Below are 24,308 nucleotides of genomic sequence, written 5' to 3' on the forward strand. Positions count from 1 at the left end.
GGCTGAACTAGAACCATTCCATGGGCTTTTAGGCATTCCCTATGCTGCCTACATCAGCAATTTAGGCATTTTCATTTTACACTGGGTTCTACAAATCACGCAGTCTGTCCTTCTGCCAACTCTGTGCTGGAATCTGCACAGCCAAACCAAGGGCGGGCTTGGGCCTTGGAAATTTCTGAAAGGCTTGAGTCACCTCCCAGGATTATCCCAGGCCTAGGAGTCTTCCACGGAGGAACCCCACCCTGTCCAGAGGAGCCAGAAGGCCTCTCCTAGGAGGCAGGGAGATGGGGAGCTGGGAAGCCAGCTTCCCATGAAGAATGAGTCCACAGCACCATCTGGTGGCACCTGGGTGTCAGAGCTCCCTCGGAGCGAAAGCCAGGATCCTGGGATAAGAATCACCTGCCAGTTCTAATAGGGTGGGTGGGGGGAGTAGGAAAAAAAATCATCTGCCAAAAGCGGTCTAGCAGTGTCAGATGGGGGATTTGGGTCAAAGGAGGGTCTGAGGGTGAGGGATTTACCTGCATTCATACTTTGTCTAAGAGCTACAAGAGACTGTAGAGGCCCCAAGGACAGTGAAAAAACTGAATTTCAGAGAGAAACAGTGACAACTGCCCATTAACCAGTATTAAAATCCAGCTCTGCTGACTCCCAATCCAGTGTTCTTTCAATATACTGTTTAACTCAACAGATGCCCATTAGCCCTCTACCAGTGCCTAGCATTGTCTTAGGCTCTGAGGACAGGGGTAAGGAGGTAAGACAATCATAATCCCCGCATGAGGACTTTATGCCTTGCAATGTGCTCGGTGTTTTACTTATTTTCTTTAGTCATCACAACAACCAGAATTAGTATCCCAACATTAAGGATGAAGACATTGGCCAGGCACAGTGGCTTATGCCTGTAATCCCAACACTTTGGAAGGCCAAAGCAGGTGGATTGCTAGATCCCAGGGGTACATAGACCAGCCTAGGCAACATAGCAAGACTCCATCTCTACAAAAAAAAAAAAAATTAAATTAAATTAGGCATGGTGGCACACGCCTGTGGTCCCAGCTACTCAGGAGGCTGAGGCAGGAGGATCACTTAAGCCTAGAAGGTTGAGCCTGCAGTGAGCCATGATCATGCCACCGTAGTCCAGCCAGGGTGACAGAGTGAGACCTGCCTCCAAAAAAAAAAAGGATGAATATGTTTGATGCCAGAGGTTATGCCAGTGAAAGGAGCTGAGGGTCAAGGTACTGGAGTGAACAGATAAGGAAAACCAAAGAAACCCAAGCAAAGGGTCCCACTGAATCCACAGTCACTAGGGACATCATGGGCAAGCACCCTGCTGGGCCTGGGGGTGAGGAATGAGATAAGGTGAAGATAATGAAGAACAGGATGCCTGCAGCTATCATCTGGGTAGGCAAGCAGGGCATAAGGTTGGAAGAAGTTAAGACTAGCATGAAATGCACAGAAACTTGATTTTATTAGACAGCCTTGGGTTCAAATCCGAGTTCTGCCATTTCCTAGCAGTGTCACCTTGAGAAAGTCACCCTATATCTCTGAATCTTAGTTTTTTCATTTTTATTTAAAAAAAAATTAATAGAGGCTGGGCACAGTGGCTCATGCCTGTAATCCCAGCACTTCGGGAGGCCGAGGCAGGCGGATCTCCTGAGGTCAGCAGTTCAAGACCAGCCTGGCCAACATGGCAAAACCCTGTCTCTACTAAAAATACAAAAATTAGCTGGGTGTGGTGAAGCATGCCTATAATCCCAGCTACTCGGGAGGCTGAGGCAGGAGAATCGCTTGAACCTGGGAGGCTGAGGTCGCAGTAAGCCAAGGTCGCACCACTGCACTCCAGCCTGGGCGACAGAGTGAGACTGTCTCAAAATAATAATAATAATAATAATAATAATAATAATAATAATAATAGATATTGGGTCTCATTATGTTGCCTAGACTGGTCTCAAACTTCTGGGCTCAAGCAATCCTTCCCTCTCAGTCTCCCAAAAAATGCTGGGATTACATGAGTCACCATGCCTGGTCACCTTCTTCATTTATAAAATGTAGATTACAACTAGTTCCCACGTCATTGAGCTTTTAGGAGGATACTCTGTAAAAAGTGCTCACCTCAATGGCATCATTAGACCTGTTAACAGTAGTATTCAATCATTTGATCACATCATCTTCACAACACAAGTGGGTGGATCGCCTGAGGTCAGGAGTTCAAGACCAGCCTGACTAACATGGTGAAAACCTGTCTCTACTAAAAATACAAAAATTAGCTGGGCGTGATGGTGGGTACCTGTAATCCCAGCTACTTGGGAGGCTGAGGCAGGAGAATCACTTGAACCTGGAAGGTGGAGGTTGTAGTGAGCTGAGATTGCTTGTCACTCCAGCCTGGGTGACAAGAGCAAAATTCCGTCTCAAAATAAATAAAGAAAGAAAATTAGCTCGGTGTGGTGGCACGCACTTATAGTTTCAGCTACTGGGGAGGCTAAGGCAGGAGAATTGCTTGAACCCAGGAGGCAGAGGTTGAGGTGAGCTGGGATCGTGCCATTGCACTCCAGCCTGGGCAACAAGAGCGAAACTCCATCTAAAACAAACAAACAAAACAACACCAAATATCTGTTTGAGTACTTGCCTTCTATTCTTTTGGGTATATACTCAGAAGTGGAAGTGCTGGATCATGTGGTAATTCTGTTTAATTTTTTTGAGGAAATGGCATACTGTGTTCCATACCAGTTGCACCATTTTGCATTCCCAGTGACTTATGTCTTTTTTTTTTTTTTTTTTTTGAGAAGGAGTCTCGCTCTGCCACCCAGGCTGGAGTACAGTGGCCGGATCTCAGCTCACTGCAAGCTCCGCCTCCCGGGTTCACACCATTCTCCTGCCTCCGCCTCCCGAGTAGCTGGGACTACAGGCGCCCACCACCGCGCCCGGCTAATTTTTTGTATTTTTAGTAGAGACGGGGTTTCACCATGATAGCCAGGATGGTCTCGATCTCCTGACCTTGTGATCCGCCCGTCTCGGCCTCCCAAAGTGCTGGGATTACAGGCTTGAGCCACCGCGCCCGGCCTTTTTTTTTTTTTTTGAGACAGAGTCTTGCTCTGTCGCCCAGGCTGGAGTGCAGTGGCCGGATCTCAGCTCACTGCAAGTTCTGCCTCCCAGGTTCATGCCATTCTCCTGCCTCAGCCTCCCAAGTAGCTGGCACTACAGGCACCCGCCACCTCAGCCGGCTAGTTTTTTGTATTTTTTTAGTAGAGATGGGGTTTCACTATGTTAGCCAGGATGGTCTCGATCTCCTGACCTCGTGATCCACCCGTCTCGGCCTCCCAAAGTGCTGGGATTACAGGCTTGAGCCACCGCGCCCGGCCGACTTATGTCTTTTAAAAGATTATTTTCAGGCAAATGAAGACCAGACTTAAGGAAGGCAAGAGTGGATGCAGAAATATTTGTTAAGAGGCTCTTTTTTTTTTTTTTTTTTTGAGACGGAGTCTCGCTCTGTCACCCGGGCTGGAGTGCAGTGGCCGGATCTCAGCTTTTAGGCCATTCTCCTGCCTCAGCCTCCCGAGTAGCTGGGACTACAGGCGCCCGCCACCTCGCCCGGCTAGTTTTTTTGTATTTTTTAGTAGAGACGAGGTTTCACTGTGTTAGCCAGGATGGTCTCAATCTGACCTCGTGATCCACCCGTCTCGGCCTCCCAAAGTGCTGGGATTACAGGCTTGAGCCACCGCGCCCGGCCAAGAGGCTCTTGTAATTAACCATGAGATTGATTATGGTAGCTTGTATCTACATAGTAACAGTGGAGGTGGTGAGAAGTCACTAGATTGTGGTTTTGTTTGAAAGGCAGAGCCAACTGGATTTGCTGATAGGATTAGTTTGGGATATGAAAGAGAGAAAGCAAGGATGACTCCTAGGTTTTTGGCTTGAGCAACTGGAATAATGAGGTTTCCATTTACAAATGTGGGAAAGTTTGCAGGAAGATGAGGTGGATAAATCAGGAGTTCGTTTTGGGACATGTTAAATATAATACACCTATTACACATCCAAATAGACAAAATGAGCCTGATGTTCAGAGAAAATGTATGGGTTGGAGAGAAAATTTGAGAGCTATCAGCATATATGTGGCATTTAAAAGTATGAGATTTGTAAGATGGCTCACGCCTGTAATCTCAGCACTTTGGGAGGCCAAGGTGGGCAGATCACTAGAGACCAGGAGTTCAAGACCAGCCTGGGCAACATAGTGAGGCATTGCTAAAGAAAAATTAAAAGTAAGGCAACACAGGGAGACTTCATCTCTATTTAAGAAAATGATAATAATAGCTGGGCTTGATGGTGCATGCCTGTAGTCCCAGCTACTCAGGAGACTGAGGTAGGAGGATTGCTTGAGTCCAGGAAGTCAAGGCTGCAGTGAGCCATGATCGTGCCACTGCACTCCAGCCTGGGCAAGTGACATGGTTTAGCTCTGTGTTCCCACCCAAATCTCATCTTGTAGCTCCCATAATTCCCATGTGTTACGGAAGGGACCCGGTGAGAGATGATTGAATCATGGTAGAGGCGGGTCTTTCCCATACTGTTCTTGTAAAAGTGAATGGTTCTCACGACAGCTGATGGTTTTAAAATCAGGAGTTTCCCTGCACAAGTTCTCTTCTCTTGTCTGCCATCATGTGAGATGTGCCTTTTACCTTCCTCCATGATTGTGAGGTCTCCCTGGCCACGTGGAACCACGAGTCCAGGAAAACTTTTGTAAATTGCCCAGTCTCAGGTATATCTTTATCAGCAGTGTGAAAACGGACTAATATGGCAACAGAGTAAGATCCTGTCTTAAAAATAAAATAAAATGGGCCAGGCGCAGTGGCTCTTGCACTCCACTGTACTCCCAGCACTGTACTCCCAGCACTGTGGGAGGCTGAGGGAGGTGGATCACCTGAGGCCAGGAGTTCAAGACCAGCCTGGCCAACATGGTGAAACCCCGTCTCTACTAAAAATACAAAATTAGCCGGGCGTGGTGGTGGGCACCTGTAATCCCAGCTACTTGGGAGGCTGAGGCAGGAGAATCGCTTGAACCCAGGAGGCAGAGGTTGCAGTGAGCCAAGACTGTGCCACTGCAGTCCAGCCTGGGCAACAGAGTGAGACTCCATCTCAAAAAAAAAATAAATAAATAAAATAATGAGACTTTATGAGAACATCTGGGGAATGACTATAAACATCAAAAAGGGGGACACCAAGGGCTTAGCCCTCTCCCAGGGAATGTCCCATTCCAGCAACAAGAAGGTGGTGAGAAAACAGCAAAGAATACTGAGGAGATGCCAATGAACGGGGAAGAAAGTCAAGAGGGAATGATGTCCTGGAAGCCAAATGAAGAAAGTGGTCAACTGTGTCAACTAAGACGTGGATGTAAAACAAGAACTGAAAATTGGCCACTCCTCTTGGTGACCTTAAGAAAGTTATGTCAAGCTGGGCGCAGTGCTTCATGCCTATAATCCCAGCACTTTGGGAGGCCGAGGCGGGAATATCACCTGAAGTCAGGAGTTCGAGACTAGACGGCCAACATGGTGAAACCCCATCTCTACTAAAAATACAAAAATTAGTCAGGCGTGGTGGTGGGCCCTTGTAATCCCAGCTACTTGGGAGGCTGAGGCAGGAGAATCGCTTGAACCCAGGAGGCAGAGGTTGCAGTGAGCTGAGATCACACCACTGCACTCCAGCCCCGGTGACAGAGCAAGACTCTGACTCAAAATAAAGTAAAATAAAATGAAACGAAATAAAATAAAATAAAATAGATGTGTCTGTCTTCCACAGGGAGGACGTGGGATGGCGGTGGAGCTGGCTGAAGCAGAGCTACCAAATAAATAAATATAAAATAAATAAAATAAAATAAAATAAATAAAAGAAAGTTATTTCAAAGGATTGTCTGAGAGGCAAAATCCTAACTGCAGTGAGTTCAAGAGAGAATGGGAAGAGAGGGGAGTTGGAGACTATGATTAGGCAACGCTTTTGCTGTAAAGGGGAGTAGGGAAACCGTGAGGGATCTAGACAGGGCTGGTTTTTGTTTGCCTTTGAGATGGGAGAAACAGCAGTACGGATGATGACAAGGATAATACAGTCATCAGAGGGAAATGAGATGAAGGGGGGATTACTAGATCTATGTCCTTAAGCAAACAAGAGGCGACGGGATGTACCGCACATGTGGAGGGGTTGACCTTAGCTAAAGTCCAAAGTATGTGGGCTGTGGAATCTCCCTTCCAAACGCAGTGGAACTCAATGCAGGCTGTCTCTGGATTTCTCCAGACCACCTCCAACTGGCATTGTTCTGAGCCGGGCCACCGAAAGTTGAGATTACTGAATGTGTGTCTGTCTCCCATTAACCTGGGAGCCCTCCAAAGGTTGCATCTAAGTCGCCTCTGAATTCTTCACATTCCTCCAAACTCTGGGCCAGAGTCCCGCAGTATGGGCTTATTGAATTAGCCTGAAGAGACACAAAGCAGCCTCGACGCAGCTGGTTTCACAAAGGGGGGCGGTGCTAACCCTGCGCTCTGGGATCCTGACGTTCGAGCTATCTCTCCTCCTCCCCTCTGCTCCCAGCTCTCCGCCGTCCAGCAGGTCGGCTGATCATCGTCCATAGAGGCCACCGTACCGGACGTTTGCGGACAGCGACAGAGTCAAGTTTGGTGGAGGTGGAGCCTGAGGACAGGACTGAATGACGATTGAACTGAGAGTTCAGGGGCGGAGTTTGAGGGAGAACTCGGGACAGAGACTGGACCGAGACTGGAGACTTAAGGGAGGCGGGACCTAATGATGGAGCAGGGAAGGGATTGGGCTGAGGGCGGTGCCGGCGCGAGGATTGGGCCGAGCGCTTCGGGGCGGTCCTTGAGGGGGCGGTGCCGTGTCGGAAGTCAAAGGTCAGTAAATAGTGGTGATGTCATGCAGGCAAGATGGCGGAAGGGTGAGCCCGTCGTTTTGCTCCTAGGCGTTGGGGCCTGAATTCTCCCAGGGTTGGGGTGCTGGGCGAGAGTCTGGGTGGGGAACATGAGATCAGCGCCGGCGTGGACTGATCTGAAAGGGCAGAGTGGAGTCGCACTGTGAGGGGGTGGGGAAGCGGTCTGCGAAGCCTCGGCCCGCGGGGTACATCTGAGGGGGAAACAGACCGGATCCTTGGGCGGGCAGGAATCGCACCGCAGTACTGCCAGATGTGTCTCTCTTCCACAGGGAGGACGTGGGATGGTGGCGGAGCTGGCTGCAGCAGAGCTACCAAGCAGTCAAAGAGAAGGTAAGCCGGGCCCGTGCCCTTCTTCCCTCACCAGGGCCCTGCGCCGCCTCAGTGCAACCTGGTCCAACCAGCCCCGCCCAACTTTTGCGGGCGCTAAGTCTTAAGGATGAGGCTGACCCGGGCCTTTATTTTAGCCTCTACCGGTCCACGGCAAGAAGACAGACCTCGACGCAAACCAGTGTGATACTAGCCACAGTGAAATAAAGATGGTTTTAAAGGCTGGAGTTAACGAACGTTTTGTAGGAATCCATAGGAAGGAGCAATTTATTTCAGTTCAGGAAATTCAGTTTCTTCGTGAAAGAGAGAACGTTTGATACAGGTCTTGAAGGAAAAGATTCTAGCAATAAAAAAAACTTACTCGTATACTCATTCAAATATTAGAGTATATGCGACAGCCAGCGCTCTAATAGGTCTTGAGGATACAGACTTCAGCCAGACACATGTAATCCTGAGCCTTACAAAGCTCACAGTCTAGTGGGGAGACAGCCATTAACCGAGTAGCCAAACAGTTGTTTAGTTACCGTTGTGGTAAGTTCTGTGAAAGGAAAGTACTGGGGCTCCTTGTCTATTCTAGGTAGTCAGTAACTCACCAGGGAAGGCCTCTTGGGGAAGGAACCTTATCAAGGCCAACCCTGCCTAGACAGAATGAAAAGCAAGAACCCAAGCCAGAGATGAGCATGAGCCATACACACTGGTACCTGATAAGTTCTAAGTAAGGGCTATGCAGCGGGCGATAGAGAGAGAGATTAGTCACCAGAGAGTGGAAGGCCTTCTTGCTGAACAATCTCTGTGGGATGAGTGATATTTGGCTGTGCCAGTGGGTAATTTGCCAATGTGTATTCCTGTTTCATTTCATGCTTGTTTGTCAAAATCAGCCCAACCGAATTGTGGGAAAAGTTGATTACTGTTTACCTCAAGCAACTGGGGTAAGTCCTGCCTCAGGGCCAACTCCAGGAAGCTTCTGACCTCACCTAAATAAGTCCCCTCCTCTGGGAATATTTTTGTTTTGTTTTGAGACAGAGTCTTACTCTGTCGCCTAGGCTGGAGTGCACAGGTACGGTCTCAGCTCACTGCAACCTCTGTCTCCCAGGTTCAAGCGATTCTTGTGTCTCAGCCTCCCAAGTAGCTGGGATCAGAGGCGTGTGCCACTACTCCTGGCTAATTTTTGTATTTTTAGTAGAGACAGGGTTTCACCATGTTGGCCAGGCTGGTCTGGAACTCCTCACCTCAGGTGATCCACCCACCTCAGCCTCCCACAGTGCTGGGATTACAGGCGTGAGCCACCACACCCAGACATCTGGGAGCGTTTTTGTTCCTCCCCTATCCTGGGTACTCCTGGACAGCCTCTCAGCAATAGCCCAGGAAATCTGAGAATGCCCTGAGCTGTTTATGTTGTTGATGAGGACTAAGAGAGAGGACTGCACCCTAACATTTGATAGAAAAGACCAGGAAGTAGCATGTTTCCTGTTGGGTAATTTCCTGGCAGGAAAGTCTGACATTCATTCAGCAGATGTTGCATGAGGGCCTCTTGTGTTTCTCTCAAGGTTGGTGTTACCACAACTTGTGAAAGATAGATAGTTGGCCAACCTTCCATCTTCATTCTTGGAATTCCCAGTTAAAAGCTGGGGTGGGGGTGGAGGTGGGAGTCTTTTTGGAAAGAAAAAGCTTAATTTCCCTTTTTTTACTTTCTTACTTACTCTTATATGTACTTGGGCAAGTGTTGTTTGTTTTTTGTTTGTTTGTTTGCTTTTGAGACCGAGTCTGGCTCTGTTACCCAGGCTGGAGTGCAGTGGTTCAATCTCGGCTCTGCAACTTCTGCCTCCCAAGTTCAAGTGATTCTCCTGCCTCGGCCTCTTGAGTAGCTGGGATTATAGGCGTGCGCCACCATGCCCAGCTAATTTTTTGTATTTTCAGTAGAGACAGAGTTTCACCACGTTGGCCAGGCTGGTCTCCAGCTCCTGACCTCAGGTGATCCGCCTGCCTCAGCCTCCCAAAGTGCTAGGATTACAGGTGTGAGCCACCACACCTGGCCTCTTGGGGAAGTTTTTAACCTCTCTAGGCCTCAGTTCCTCATCTATATAATAGGAATACTAACAATACCTACCTGATGAGATTGTGGTGATGGTTAAATGTTAGTATATATAAAACACTAAAAACAGTACCTAGCATATAGTAAGTGCTGTATAAGTGTTAGCTGTTATTAGATGCCAGGCTGATGGGAAAACCTCTTAGATACCACCCCCAGTTCGTTTTTCCTTCTATTTTTTTTCTTGGTCTTTTGGTGCTTTCCTATATTTTTGTCCCATTCTGGCTCCATTTGGACCACTCACTTCTCAACACTCCTTAGAATACATTGCCCTGAAGACTACAGCTATGAGATGGTGCTATCATCTGCTTTCCTCTGCTCCTTACCTCCTCCTGTCCTGTCTTCCTGTGTGTTGTCCAGGGCAACACGACTGACACAAATACTTGTGCATACACGTTGATAGAGAAAGACACGTCGTTGCTCTGCATACTTACCAGAAAGAAAAAAATTAAAAAGAGAAAGGTACCAAATGCTTTTTGGTTCCATCACGGATTCGCCAACCTCATCTGGGCCCACATACTCTTCAGTCTCCAATTTGCTTTTCTTCCCCTTAACTTCAGAAACTTTCCCAAAACCTAACTCTTCCCTCGGGTCCCCTATTCAGCCACTTTATCCCTTTCACTTCCAGGAGACAACCTCATCTACTTTTTGAAACTTCAGGTCAACAAACAGGATCTTTAACTCCCTCCCCACCCTCAGAGCCACCAACTATAAACTTATCTTTACTCACACACAGCTTCACCTACCACTTGCCAAATCCAGTGGGTGGTTTTCAGCCCTTATCTTCCTGGACCTTTCTGCTGCATTTGACACTAGTGATCACTCCCTCTCTTGAAACACTACTCTCTTGGATTTTGTGACATGATTCTTAAGTCTCCACATCTCCAGACGTTGCTTTTGTAACTGTTTCATGAGTTCTTCTTCCTCTGCTTGCCCCCTACAGTTGGTGTCTGAGGACACTTATCCTCAGCCCCTTGCTCTGTCCACTTTCCAAACTCTTCCTGGGTCACCTTCTCCACTTTTCTGTTAGGGTGACTCTTAGACCTTTTCCCTGAACTTTAATGTTGTGTTGTGTTTTGTTTTGAGACGGGCCCTCGCTTTGTCACCCAAGCTGAAGTGCTGTGATGCAAACATGGTTCTCTGTAACCTCTACTTCCTGGATTCAAGCAATCCTCCCACCTCAGGCCCCCAGGTAGCTGGGACTATAGGCGTGTACCACCACGCCCAACTAATTTTTGTATTTTTTTGTAGAGATAAGATATCGCCATGTTACCCAGGCTGGTCTCAAACTCCTGGGCTCAAGCAATCTGCCCACCTTGGTCTCCCAAAGTGCTGGGACTATAGGCATGAGCCATCATGCCTGGCCAGCTTTAGTGTTTGAGGATGGCTATTGCTGGACAGCTATCCTAGACAGCCCACAGTCATCTCAAGTTCTGCGTGCCCAAAGTCATTGTTACCACCTTCTCTCTAGAACTGCTCCTCCTCCAGGATTTTCTCATTTCGCTGGCAGTACTGCATCTACCCAGTCACCTATTTTAACAGCCTGTGGCACTTCCATGATTCTTTTCTAGCCCTCAGTCAGTATACCTGTTCAGTCACCAAATCCACGTTCTTCTGCCTCCTATCTCTTGAACCAGTCTCATCCTCTCTGTCTTTACTAGCATTGTCCTTACTCATATTTTTCTATTTTCTTTCCTGGATTATTGCAGCAGCCTCCTGACTGGTCTTCCTTCCTCTTCTAATCTTCTCATCTCTGGACCTTTGCTCCATTCCAGTCACTGGAGTAATTTAGTGAAAAGGCAAATCTCATATCCCACCCACTTCAAACCTGTGGTGGCTCCTCATCATCCTAGGGCTGACCAGGCCCTCCCTGGTTGCCCTTGGCAACCTCTCCAGCTTTATCCCTCACCACTCTTGCTTCACATTTTATGTCCGTCAGGACTATAATGCTTGTAGATGTCAGTAAACCCCATGTCAACACTTCTTAGCTGACTCCTGTTCCTTTTTTTTTTTTGAGACAAGGTCTCACTCTGTTACCCAGGCTGGAGTGCAGTGGCGTGATCACAGCCCACCACTGCAGCCTCAACCACCCGGGCTCAGGTGATTCTCCCACCTCAGCCTCCTGGGTAGCTGGGACTACAGGCGCGTGCCACCACCCCTGGCTAATTTTTTGTATATATATATTGTGGAGACGGTTTTGCCGTGGTGCCCAAACTGGTCTCAAATTCCTGGGCTCAAGCAATCTTCCTGCCTCGTCTTCCCAAAGTGCTGGGATTACAGGCGTCAGCCACCACACCTGGCCCACATCAGTACTTCTTAATCGACTCCTGTTCATTCTTTAAGAGCCCATTTCAGGCCTCCGGTCACCACATCTTCCTAACCTCCCCATAGTACAGCGGCTACTGCTCTGCCCTTGCACATCAGCACTATCGTGGGACTATTTTCCCCAGTATACTGTGACCTGCTTGAGGGCAACATCTGTTCATGTTTGTCTGCTCAGAGCTCACAATTAGTGGGAAGACAACCATTTAGTCACACAAGTGGTTACATAACTGAAATTTCAGTGGTCCTTGTAAATTTAACAAGCAAACTTTTTTGAGCACCTACTGTATGCTCTGTGTCAGATACTGGGGAACCATCAGGGAACAACACACATAGGACCTGTATTCACAGAACTCACAGTTTATCCAGGAAGACAGACATTGAACAGGTCATCATAAGTCTAAAGTATGTTCTTTAGACTTATGATGAGATAAAGAAGAGATAAATTGGGAGGCTGAGGTGGGCGAATCACAAGGTCAGGAGATCGAGACCATCCTGGCTAACATGGTGAAACCCCATCTCTACTAAAAATACAAAAAATTAGCCGGGCACATCAGCACTATTATGGGACCATTTTGAGTGCTCCTGTGGTTTATTCTTCTGGGAAGGGCCTGCCCACTTTTCATTAGCTTGGGAAGTTTCTGAATGGGACAGTCTCACATATCAGCTACAGGCTTCTCTGGGGGGTGGTAATCATGCCTCCCCGAGGTGGCAAGCACCTGTAGTCCCAGCACTTGGGAGGCTGAGGCAGGAGAATGGCTTGAACCCAGGAGGCGGAGGTTGCAATGAGCCGAGATCGCACCACTGCACTCCAGCCTGGGTAACAGAGGGAAACTCCGTCTCAAAAAAAAAAAAAGAAGAGATAAAGCAGGGAAAGCCAGCTGAGTCTGAAGAGGCAGCAGGGAAGCTCCTCTAGGGAAATGGAGCATAGACTTTAAGGATGAGCAGTAGTTTTCCAGATAAGAGGGTTCCTTCATTGTGTTTGCAGCTTGCTTGTTTTGAAGAGTTAGAACTCTGTATCAGGGAGAGGAAACAATGTGTTCAGATACCCTGAGGCAGGGCAGATGCTAGGGCATTTTAGAAACTTGAGGAAGGCCAGCTGGAGCTCAGTGAAGGGCACGGTGGTAGGGGATACCAATCAGCCAGAGGCCAAGTTATATAGGCCTTGTAAGTAAACGTGGATTTTCAACTTGCTGTTATGATAGTGTGTAAACTTAAAGAGTGTAAAGCAGCAGGGTCTGCCCTAACAGACAAAGCACCCACTGGGTGTCATAAGGAGAATAAAGTAAAGGTAGCTGAGACAACCTGGGAGGAATCCAGATAAAAGAACAAGTTGGCCTGGACTAAGGTGGTGGCAGTGTGGGTAGAAAGAGTGAATCGGTAAATGACCCGGGGGACAATTTCATGGTGCCGTGAAATTTTTTTTTTAATTTTAATAAAAGTAAATAAGTAAATTACCCCCTCCATCCCCAATTAAGGAGTCCTGAATCGATATGGAGGCTTGATTACCACCCCCAGAGAAGCCTGTAGCTGATATGTGAGACTGTCCCATTCAGAAACTTCCCAAGCTAATGAAAAGTGGGCAGGCCCGTCCCAGAAGAGCAACCACAGGAGCACTCAAAAACATGCTTTTAAAAATGCAGGTGATTATCCCCGTGTAAAATGACAGGGCTTGCAGGGGGAGTGGCCACTGAGATACTCCAGGAAGGCGTCCTAGAGTTGATGAGTGAAGCAAGACAGGGCAAGACCTAGAAGTGAGCTGAGGGCCTGCTTTCTCCAGTGAGGTCTGGGCGCAGACGAGAAGCAGATTGGTTTAGCAGGAGCAAATATGAGTTCTGCCCAAAGGAGCTTTGTATATGAATAGAACCTTGGGATGGTAGAACCAAAAAGGCCTTCAAGATAATCTGATCCAGTTGTTATCTTGACTGCTTCCTCCTTTGTTGAATGTAAAAATCACATGCCTTTTTACTGATATTAAATTGTTAAGAATTACTCATAAAACAGCTTTCCAAGCTATTGCTGTTACTAATACAATTAGTAATTACTAATTCTTAAACCTGAAGGCAAATAACTTCACCTACTGCCTCATATTTCAACTTAATTTCCCTGTAACAAAAAAAGTAAAAATAGAAACACTTTCCTTTGATTAAAAAAAATCACATGCCTTAGGCTGGGTGGCTCACGCCTATAATCCTAACACTTTGGGAGGCCAAGGTGGGCAGATCACCTGAGATTGGTAGTTCGAGACCAGCCTGACCAACATGGAGAAACCCCATCTCTACTAAAAATACAAAATTATCTGGGCGTGGTGGCGCTGCCTGTAATCTCAGCTACTCGGAGGCTGAGGCAGAAGAATTGCTTGAACCCGGAAGGTGGAGGTTGCGATGAGCCGAGATTGTGCCATTGCACTCCAGCCTGGGCAACAGGAGCGAAACCCCGTCTCAAGGGGGAAAAAAAAATCACATACCTTTTTTTCATGTTATTTGAAACTTGATATGAATATCATGATTTAAAGCATATCAAAGCAATTAATCAAAGCCAGTATTGTTTTCAGACTGACTGTGCCCCCCCTTTTCCAGTTTGTGCTTGAGAATCTCTGGTCTAGATCGCCTCCCTCATTTTATAGGAGAAAACTGAGGACTAGATGAGACTTACTCATGGCCAGATAGCTTGTGAGTGCCTAGGCTGAGACTCAGTCTTCATGCTCAGAGTAGCAGGAAATTCCCCTGCACTCTCTGCTGTCAGGTAATCCCAGATCATGGAATTGGGACAAATGAGCTTTGTTTCTGAGCCCAAGCTCCCCTGCCATTTGAGATTTCCATGTGTCTGTCTGGTACTGAAGAAGCACAAGGAACAGGAACAAGGGGTGGTGGGGCCAGCTGGCCCTGGCATCCCTCTCTGTCTTCCCACAGTCCTCTGAAGCCTTGGAGTTCATGAAGCGGGACCTGACAGAGTTTACCCAGGTGGTGCAGCATGACACGGCCTGTACCATCGCAGCCACGGCCAGTGTGGTCAAGGAGAAGCTGGCTGTGAGTACCACCCAAACCCTCCCAAGTAACTGCCCCTCGCAACCTGCCCTGTCCTGGGTTCCCAACTGTTAAGTGATTATTTTTTTCTACCGTTAAGTGATTATTTTTCCTCCCATTTTGAAAGAATTGTGTCTGGCAACCAAACAAGCTGCATATTTTAAGTAATAACTAGTTTTTCCACTTCTGTATTGTTTTAGCAAATGCTTTCCATTAGCAAAGTCATTCATGTTGACAATTTAGAAAATATAGGCAAGTAAAAGAGAAAGAATGAAGAAAGGAAGAAAGCGAGAGAAAGACCTAGAGACATCCATAACTCCATCTCCCAAAGATAACTACTGTTAATATTTTGGGGGTGTATCCCTGATATACACTTCTTTTTCAAAATGGGGGTCAACTGAATACCATGTTTTGTAACCTTTTTTTTTTTTTTTTGAGACAGAGTCTCCATTTGTCGCCCAGGCTGGAGTGCAGTGGCGCCATCTCGGCTCACTGCAAGCTCCGCCTCCTGGGTTCACGCTATTCTCCTGCCTCAGCCTCCCAAGTAGCTGGGACTACAGGTGCCTGCCACAATGCCCGGCTAATTTTTTGTATTTTTTAGTAGAGACAGGGTTTCACCATGTTAGCCAGGATGGTCTCGATCTCCTGACCTCGTGATCCGCCTGCCTTGGCCTCCCAAAGTGCTGGGATTACAGGCATGAGCCACAGCACCCGGCCCCTGTTTTTTTACTTAAATTGCAAACCTTGTTCCGGAGTGTAATAAATGGCATGATATTCCACTATGTGGATTTAACCAGTTGCTGCTTTCCTATTTCAGTTTTTTCCAGTATTGTACACAGAGCTACAGTAAACATTCTGCTAAACCTTTGCCCAGTGCCATAATATTTGCTTTATAATATAATTGTGGAAGGTATCACAGAGTGGTTAGTTTAAGCCTTTTACTATACTCAAAACTGCCCTCCAGAAATGTTGTACCAACTTATTTTCTTACTGGTCCTGTTTTTTGTTGGTGGTTGCTGTTGTTTTGAGATGGGGTCTCACTCTGTCACCCAGGCTGGAGTGCAGTGGCATGATCTCAGCTCACTGCAACCTTTGCCTCCCGGGCTCAAGTGATCCTCCTACCTCAGCCTCCCGAATAGCTGGGACCACAGATGCATGCCACCACACCCAGCTCATTTTTGTATTTTTTGTAAAGGCAGGGTTTCACTCTGTTGCCCAGGCTGGTCTCAAACTCCTGAGCTTAAGCGATCCACCTGCTTTGGCCTCCTGAAGTGCTGGGATTACAGGGGTGAGGCACCATGCCTGGCTTGTTTGTTGTTTTCTGGTTTTAGATTCAGGGGATACATGTGCAGGTTTGTTACATGGGAATATACTGAGGTTTGGGCTTTTAATGAACCCATCACCAGCTAGTACCCCATAGGTAGTTTTTCAGTCCTTGTCCCCCTCCCCCAGTACTGTTTTTATTAATCAGAAATGTACAGTGGAAACCTTTTACAAGATGGAGGTTAGGTTCTAAAGTCAGCGTGAGAAGGAAAAATTGTGGTCAAAGATATCCCTGCAAAGTTCTGAAGTTTCCAGTGAGGTAAAGCATACTGTTTTTTATATTACAATTTTCCCTTTAGCATTGGAACAAATTGCAGCTTCTTAATTTGATCACCAGCTGAATCAATTATCTTGTAATTAATTACTCATGTTATGAAAAATGAGTTTTGCAATTTTTTAGTCAAACTTATTTTGCTGAATCCTCTTGTAAAATATTGTCTCCATTCTAACCACAGCTGCTGATGAGCATGAATGACAAGTTGTAACCCTGCTGAACTGCTATAAGTCTAGCCAGTAGCAGAGATATCACTTATTTCATTCATTTATTCATTTATTTTTATTCAACAAATATTGTTAACCTGTAACAATATGTGCCAGGCACTATGATAGGTTATAGGTTTAAAATGCTTTGTCAGCTTAATCAAGAATAAGTATAATTTTCCACGAGGTTTTTAGACCCTGTTCTCAGCACCCTATCCCTGCCTGCTGGAAGGCATTCTGACCAGTGTGGTCTGTATAGTGACCCTCAATTAGTCCCAGGCAAGGCAAGGCTACCTGTTCTAATCCTGCCCATATGTTTCCAGCCTTTTGTACAAAGTATTCTACTTCCTGAGCAATGATGATGATGAAATTGCAATATTACAGTGCTGCAGTTTATTAAGTGTATGCTGTGTGCCAGGCATTGTCCATGCCCTATCTTTTAATCTTCGTGGTAACCCTATGAAGGATGTATACTTGTCCCCATTTTACAATAAGGAAACTCAGGTTCAGAAAGGGTTTTGGTCTCATGACCAACAAGTGGTAGAGCAAGGATTCCACCACTCTACCCATAGGCCCTCTTCCCCACTGATATGTCTGTGGCATGGACCTTCTCTGGCCAAGTTTTGACCAGCCTGACTGGCCTTGAAATTTTGATGAAACAGCCAATCAAAGATCTTTACTCTGATCTACGCAGGCCTACCATGGCCCTGTTCTGCAGCCCCACTTGGGGGATGGAGGACCCTTGCTTCCTCCTCCTCCTTCTCCAGCCCCAAAGATGGGTGAAGAGTCGTGAGCACCTCCCTGGTCCCCCAACACACGGTACACCTTTGCCCCAATGTTTTACCCCCATACCCCAGATTGCAGCCTGTTGCCGGGGCGCTTGCTTCCTCTGCCCATTCTCTATACAGACAGAAGGCTCCTCAGGAGCAACGGAGAAGATGAAGAAAGGGTTGTCTGACTTCCTAGGGGTGATCTCAGACACCTTTGCCCCCTCGCCAGACAAAACCATCGACTGCGATGTCATCACCCTAATGGGCACACCATCTGGCACAGCTGAGCCCTATGATGGCACCAAGGTATTCACTGACAGTCTCCCCTACAGATGCCTAACATCTGTAACCTGGGCTTTAACTTACAACCTGTACTCACAAAAGCAACCCATGTTCAGGCCAAAAAATAAATATGGCTATATTATTAATAGTAAATCCAAAAATACCAGTAAGCAAGGACAAGTTAATTATTTTTAAACTCATAATTGCATCACCCAAAGAGAACCCCTGATTTCTTATTGGTATATAACCTTACGTTTGTTTTTGTTTGTAAACATAGGTAAAGATAGTTTGGTTTTTTCTTTTGAACAAAAAAGACATTTTATACATGCGGTTTTGTAACCTGCTTTTAAAAAACCAACAAACGTAGCATCTTTCCTAATCACCTTTTTTTGGTTGTTGTTGTTTTCTTTTTTTTGAAACGGAGTCTCGCTGTGTTGCCCAGGCTGGAGTGCAGTGGCCGGATCTCAGCTCACTGCAAGCTCTGCCTCCCGGGTTTATGCCATTCTCCTGCCTCAGCCTCCCGAGTAGCTGGGACTACAGGCGCCTGCCACCTCGCCCGGCTAGTTTTTTGTATTTTTTGGTAGAGACGGGGTTTCACCGTGTTAGCCAAAATGGTCTCGATCTCCTGACCTCGTGATCCGCCCATCTCGGCCTCCCAAAGTGCTGGGATTACAGCTTTGAGCCACTGCGCCCGGCCCTGTTTTGTTTTTTTTAATGAGACAGGGTCTCACTTTGTCACCCAAGCTCTCTCTGGGGCTCAGTGGTGCAGTCACGGCTCACTGCGGCCTCGACTTCCCAGGCTCAAGCGTCCTTCCACGTCAGTCTCCTGAGTAGCTGGGACCACCGGCGTGAACCACCACATCCAACTAATTAAAAAAATTTTTTTTTGGTAGAAACAGGGTCTCATTATGTTGCCCAGGCTGGTCTCAAATGCCTGGACTCAAGTGACTCTCCCACTTTGGTATCCCAAAGTGCTAGGATTACAGGCGTGAGCCACTGTGCCCAGCCAGCCATAATTTTTAATGTCTTTAAATTCTTGCAACTGAATATAGCATTATTTATTCCATTATTTCCTTCATGTTGCATATTTGGATTCCTTTCAGCTTTCAAGCATAATAAGGAATGCATTTTTGAGGCATAATCTCCACATTTGGGTTATTTAGACTAATTTCTAGTAATATATGTATAGGTAAAGGGAGAGAGGTGTCTTCAGAGCACTTAAAGGAACAGCCACGGTAGTGTATTTTTGCTGCATTTTTTCTTCTTCTTCTTTTTTTTTTTTTTTTTTTGAGACAGTCTCACTCTGTCACTCAGGCTAGAGTGCAGTGGCATGATCCCAGCTCACTGCAGCTTCAACTTCCTGGGCTCAAGTGTTCCTCCCACCTCAGCCTCCCTAGTATCTGTAGTAGCAGGGACCACAGGCGTGAACTACCACGCCCGGCTTTTTTTTTTTTTTTTTTTTTTTTGTAGAGACGAGGTTTCCCTATTCTGCCCAGGCTGGTCTCAAACCCCTGAGCCCAAGTGATCCTCCTACCTCAGCCCCCTGAAGTACTGAGATTACAGGCATAAGCCACCACGCCTGGCCACATTGTGTTTTCTATTTCATGGAGTGTTTTCTTCTAAATTTACAATATAATGTCATGGCAGCTGGGGGCCCTCTTTGTAGTTTGTTCTTTTGAAATAGGGTCTCACTCTGTCCCCCAGGCTGGAGTGCAGTGGTGCGATCACAGTTCACGGCAGCCTCCATCTCCTAAGGTGCTCCTTCCACCTCAGCCTCCTGAGCAGCTGGGACTGCAAGCACACATCACCATGCCCAGCTAATTTTTATACTTGTAGAAACAGGATTTCCCCATGTTGCCTAGGCTGGCTTTGTAGCATTTTATCACATTGAACTTTTTTTTTTTTTTTTGAGACGGCGTCTCTCTCTGTCATCCAGACTGGAGTGCAGTGGAATGATCTTGGCTCACTGCAACCTCCACCTCCTGGGTTCAAGTGATTCTCCTGCCTCAGCGTCCTGAGTAGCTGGGATTACAGGCATGCACCACCATGCCTGGCTAATTTTTGCATTTTTAGTAGAGACAGGGTTTCACCATGTTGGCCAGGCTGGTTTTGAACTCCAGATCTCCAGCAATCCACCCACCTCGGCCTCCCAGAGTGCTGGGATTACAGGCGTGAGCTACTGCACCCGGCCCATGTTGAACTTCTGTTCCAAAAGTACTGATTTTTTAAGTATGTATCAACAAGCACTAGTATTAGCACCACCACTTAGTGAACATGTGAGTGGAATTGTGAAAATGTTTGATAAGATTTTGAGCTATAATGACAGTGAATTATCACCAAAACCACTTACAGACAGCCCATGCTTCCTGTAATACTGAGGAAGAAAGGTGGACTTCGTCTTTGCCAGCTAAGTTTGCCACCCTATGGTCCCAGTGAGAACGTAACTTGGTAGAGACTGGCTATACAATTAATAAATTATTGAATGGTTTTAATTGGAGGGAAATTGTGTTATTTTAAAATTTATCCCTAAATTTTGACTTTATTAATATATGGGCACTAACATTTTTCAAATTTCACTACTACAAAACATTTTACACAAATAATTTTGTAGCCTGCTTATGCTGTATTTTCTTAGCTCCTGGGGTAGAATACTGGGTGAAAGGCCATTTTTCTGGGAACCCCAGTTTTGGATGCCCAGCCTAGTGCTCCACTCTCTGTGCCACAGTGCTAATTAACAAGTGCCCTGGGGGTATCCCAGCCAACAAGGGAGAAGCTGGGTTGTGGTTGACTGAGTATCCTGGCAGAGAAAGGGTGCTTTCTATGCCCAGCATCTCAGGATTTCTGTTTCCTCTTCTCTGTTTCCTACAGGCTCGCCTCTATAGCCTGCAGTCAGACCCAGCAACCTACTGCAATGAACCAGATGGTGAGAGGGTAGCAGTGAGGGGGTGGGCTTGTAGGGCAAGTAGACTAAGGGGGTCTGGTCGTAGGCCCTGTTTGTCTCAGGTAGCAGAGGCCAGGCACCCACTATGTAGGGGGACCAGAGTGAGACTAGTGTGTACCTTATACCGTGTGGGGTGGGTTGATGTTCTCTTTTCTTTCCTGAACTTGAGCTGTCCTGCCCACCCTGCAGGGACTTGGCCCCTCTCATCCCTCATCCTTAGCTCAGCCTCCCTCCCAGCCCTGCTGTCCCACTTGCCTTCTCTTCAGCTTGTGTTGGCTAAGCCCCTGCCACGCAGCAAACCCCATGATGGAAACTGGAGATCAGAAATGAGCCAAACCCTCCACCTAGTCCAGCCCTTCAGGAACTAGCTGTTAAGAGGGAGAAAGCAAAACAGTGAATAAAGTAGAAATACTAGAGAGCAGCATGACGGCTTCTACAGAGCAGCGGGACAGTAGGAGCCCAGAGGAATGGCACCTTTCCTGGTCTGGGAACCAAGCAAGTGATGCTGGAGTTGGGTTTTGTTTGTTTGTTTTTGAGATGGAGTCTCACTTTGTCGCCCAGGCTGGAGTGCAGTGGCGCGATCTCGGCTCACTGCAACCTCTACCTCCCGGGTTCTAGCAGTTCTTTTGACTCAGCCTCCCGAGTAGCTGGGCTTACAGGTGCCTGCCACTGTGTCCGGCTGATTTTTGTAATTTTAGTAGAGACGGGGTTTCACCACATTGGTTAGGCTGGTCTCGAACTCCTGACCTCAGGTGATCCACCCGCCTCGGCCTCCCAAAGTGCAGGGATTACAGGCATGAGCCACCGCGCCTGGACGGAGTTGGAGTTTTAAGGTTAAATGAGACATCAGTTAGCTTCACTATGAGAAGTGGGGAAGGGCATTCAGGCAAAGATTGCTGGGAGAGAGAGCAGGGAGCACCCCACCTTTTAGTAACGCTAGGTTAAAGGGTGCGTATGAGGAAGTGAAGGCAATGAGAGCAGCTCATGGGAGCCAGATTGTGAAGGGCTTGGTGTGCTAGACCAGGCAGTTGGAATTTTGGCTTAAAAGGCTCACAGTAGTAGTTCTAGATACTCTCTTTAGTCACAAAGGCCTTTAAAAATCTATTGAAAATGACAAACCCTCTCTCCACAAAACTTTTTGTGCAATATGGGAATTCTTTGACCCTTTGAAGCCCATCTTGGACTCCAGCTTAAAAAGGCCTCCCATAGAGAACCAATGAAAGTTTTTGAGGCCTGGGGTGATCAGAGTTTGCATTTTGTAAAGCAGCCCTTGGGGCAGCATTGTAAAGAATGAAATAGAAAGACAGAAGACAGGAAGACCATTTAGGAGGCTAGGTAGGAATCCCGTGTCAGAGGTAAGGCCAGAACCTAGGAAGAGTCAGGTGGCATGGAGAGGACAGTGTGCATATAAAAGACACAAGTTAGCCAGGCGTGATGGTGTGCCTGTAGCCTCAGCTATTTGGAAGGTTGAGGCAGGAAGATGACTTGGGCCCAGAAATTCAAGGTTGCAGTGAGCCACAGTTGTGTCACTGCACTCCAGTCTGGTGACAGAGCAAGACTCTCTCTCTTAAAAAATAAAAAAGAGGCAACTGAGGAAGTGTGATCTAGAGTGATTGGATAAGGGAGGAGATAGGATGGCCCCCAGGTTGGATAACCCTGTCAGATAACCAGGTGGGAAGGAAAATGAGCGCATGGTGTGTTTGCAGGTAGAAGTATCGGGGGTACCTGGAGCTCTGGATCTGGGGCCAAGAGAGTAGCCTGGGCTGCAAAGAGAGACACAGTGGGAGGATGAGGTTGAAACTTGTGGTTTAGTGGCAATTATTTTGGGGGAAAAAAGCCAGAGAGAGATGGAAAGGAAAGGAAAACAAAAAACCCACAGAGACTCAAATGGACCAACCAGAGAAGTGGAGGAAAATAACAAAGGAGTGAGAAACCAGGAGAGACAAGGGCTTTTGGAGGAAGGCAATGGCCCCCAGAGTCAGAGATGGTCACACGAGGGAAGACAGAGAAATAGATGTTGGCTCTGGCAGCTGGGGTCATGTGACCTAAGAGCAGCTGTTTCAGAGATGAGGAGATTCAGTAGCCAGGTGCCATGGGCTAAAAAGCGAGCAGGGATATGAGAACATGGAGACTGCAGCCCCTTCTGGAGATCACTCAGGTGCCACACCCGCCCCTTCACCCTGCCTGACCCCCTACCCTTGGCTAAGTGGCTTTGAACACACAAGCTTTCTTCATTTTCCATGTCCAGCCTTAGGTATATTCTGTAGGTCCAGCGTTCTTTCCCCAGACCAAGGGAACTGACTGTCAGCATCTGTCCCTCTGCAGGGCCCCCGGAATTGTTTGACGCCTGGCTTTCCCAGTTCTGCTTGGAGGAGAAGAAGGGGGAGATCTCAGAGCTCCTTGTAGGCAGCCCCTCTATCCGGGCCCTCTACACCAAGATGGTGAGGGCCCAATCTGCAGGGCCTCAGCCAGCTCCAGGCTTGAGGTGTTGGGAGGTGGGAGGGACATGTTCAGAGTCACTGTGGCGTCATCTGGCTCAGAGAGCACTGGGAGGCTCCATAGAGCCAGACCAGCCATGTCCTGAGCCAAGAACTTACATGGGAGAAGCTGGTTTGCCAGGCTTCTGGCAGTCAGAGAATGGTGAGAAATGAAAGGGCCAGCAAAGCCTGATGGGAGTTCTTTTCTCCCTCCTTGGCCAACCCGGACTAGGCCGGTGGGTCTGGCCGAAACTTTGGTCGGGGTGGAAGTGCTCTATCACTGCTAAGCCACTTACTGGGTCTGATATCCAGACTTGCTGGGAATACACCGATAAGGCTGGGGACACAGACCCCACACAAATACTCCCAAAGTCTCACCTCCATTTTCCCCTCCCTCCAGGTTCCAGCAGCTGTTTCCCATTCAGAATTCTGGCATCGGTATTTCTATAAAGTCCATCAGCTAGAGCAGGTATGCTGGTCTAGCCTGGGGAGGTCCCCACTCAACCCTGGGGGAAGCAGGCTGGATTTATTGAGAGAAGAAAGGGATACAGGGTGCCAAGAGTTGTGGGATCAGGACCAGGATCTGGGAAGAGGGTGCCCTGACTTCCTGTGTCCATCTGCTCCCCCACATTCAGGAGCAGGCCCGGAGGGACGCCCTGAAGCAGCGGGCGGAACAGAGCATCTCTGAAGAGCCTGGCTGGGAGGAGGAGGAAGGTAAGAGGCGTTGAGAGGTGAAGGGCAAGTGACACATCTGTGTAGGACACTCTGGGCTGGGCCATGCTTTCTGAAGCCTGGAGAGACTTGGCGCCCATCAGGGAAGAGTAGGGAACGAGCACATTGTATGTGCTGAGGATAGGCAGAGCTAACAAGGAGATATTGAACAAGGCTAGTGGAATTCCAATTTAGCTACAGAAATCCCATGTGTCAGTTGGTGTAGATTCCCCTGCCAGCCCATGAACCAGCTGCCGCCTAGTCACTGGGGAGCTTCTTGAAAATCCAGATTCCCTTCCCCACCTTCTAAAGAAGACTGTAAAGAAGCGGCCAGACATGTATTTTAAACAAGCTCCCTGGTAATATTAATGCACAGGCTGGTTTGGGAACCACTGAGTTAGGGAGGGAGCTGAGCATCCTCTACCTGTAGCTTAGTTTATAACAGCACGTTGGAGCCTTCTGGATGATCTAATATTAATGCATTTCTTAAGTGTTTACACCATATGTCGAGGCTGCACTAAGAGCTTTACACAGAGTCCTTACCACCACCCTATTACCCCTCTTTTTTTTTTTTTTTTTTTTTTTTTGAGACGGAGTCTCACTCTGCCGCCCAGGCTGGAGTGCAGTGGCCGGATCTCAGC

The 24,308-nt window shown here is 47.5% G+C and overlaps 1 protein-coding gene across 4 annotated transcripts in view; it reads left to right on the top strand.

The window, feature by feature from the left end:
* The first annotated feature begins 6,870 nt into the window (after nt 1-6,870).
* The window catches only part of BSDC1 (BSD domain containing 1), a 31,451-nt gene continuing 14,013 nt past the window's right edge, over nt 6,871-24,308 (top strand). The window contains exons 1-8 of one of the 4 annotated variants that reach the window (XM_007979576.3): nt 6,871-6,925; nt 7,189-7,249; nt 14,570-14,686; nt 17,344-17,562; nt 20,407-20,461; nt 22,805-22,920; nt 23,357-23,425; nt 23,592-23,670. In XM_007979576.3, the coding sequence (XP_007977767.1) occupies nt 6,915-6,925; nt 7,189-7,249; nt 14,570-14,686; nt 17,344-17,562; nt 20,407-20,461; nt 22,805-22,920; nt 23,357-23,425; nt 23,592-23,670 (727 nt within the window). In that variant the 5' untranslated portion in view covers nt 6,871-6,914. The remainder of the gene's footprint in view (nt 6,926-7,188; nt 7,250-14,569; nt 14,687-17,343; nt 17,563-20,406; nt 20,462-22,804; nt 22,921-23,356; nt 23,426-23,591; nt 23,671-24,308) is intronic. The other 3 variants (XM_007979580.3, XM_007979578.3, XM_007979581.3) reach the window with 3 other exon arrangements.

This window comes from Chlorocebus sabaeus, chromosome 20 (genome assembly GCF_047675955.1).
Source record: "Chlorocebus sabaeus isolate Y175 chromosome 20, mChlSab1.0.hap1, whole genome shotgun sequence".
Classification (NCBI taxonomy): Eukaryota; Metazoa; Chordata; class Mammalia; order Primates; family Cercopithecidae; genus Chlorocebus; species Chlorocebus sabaeus.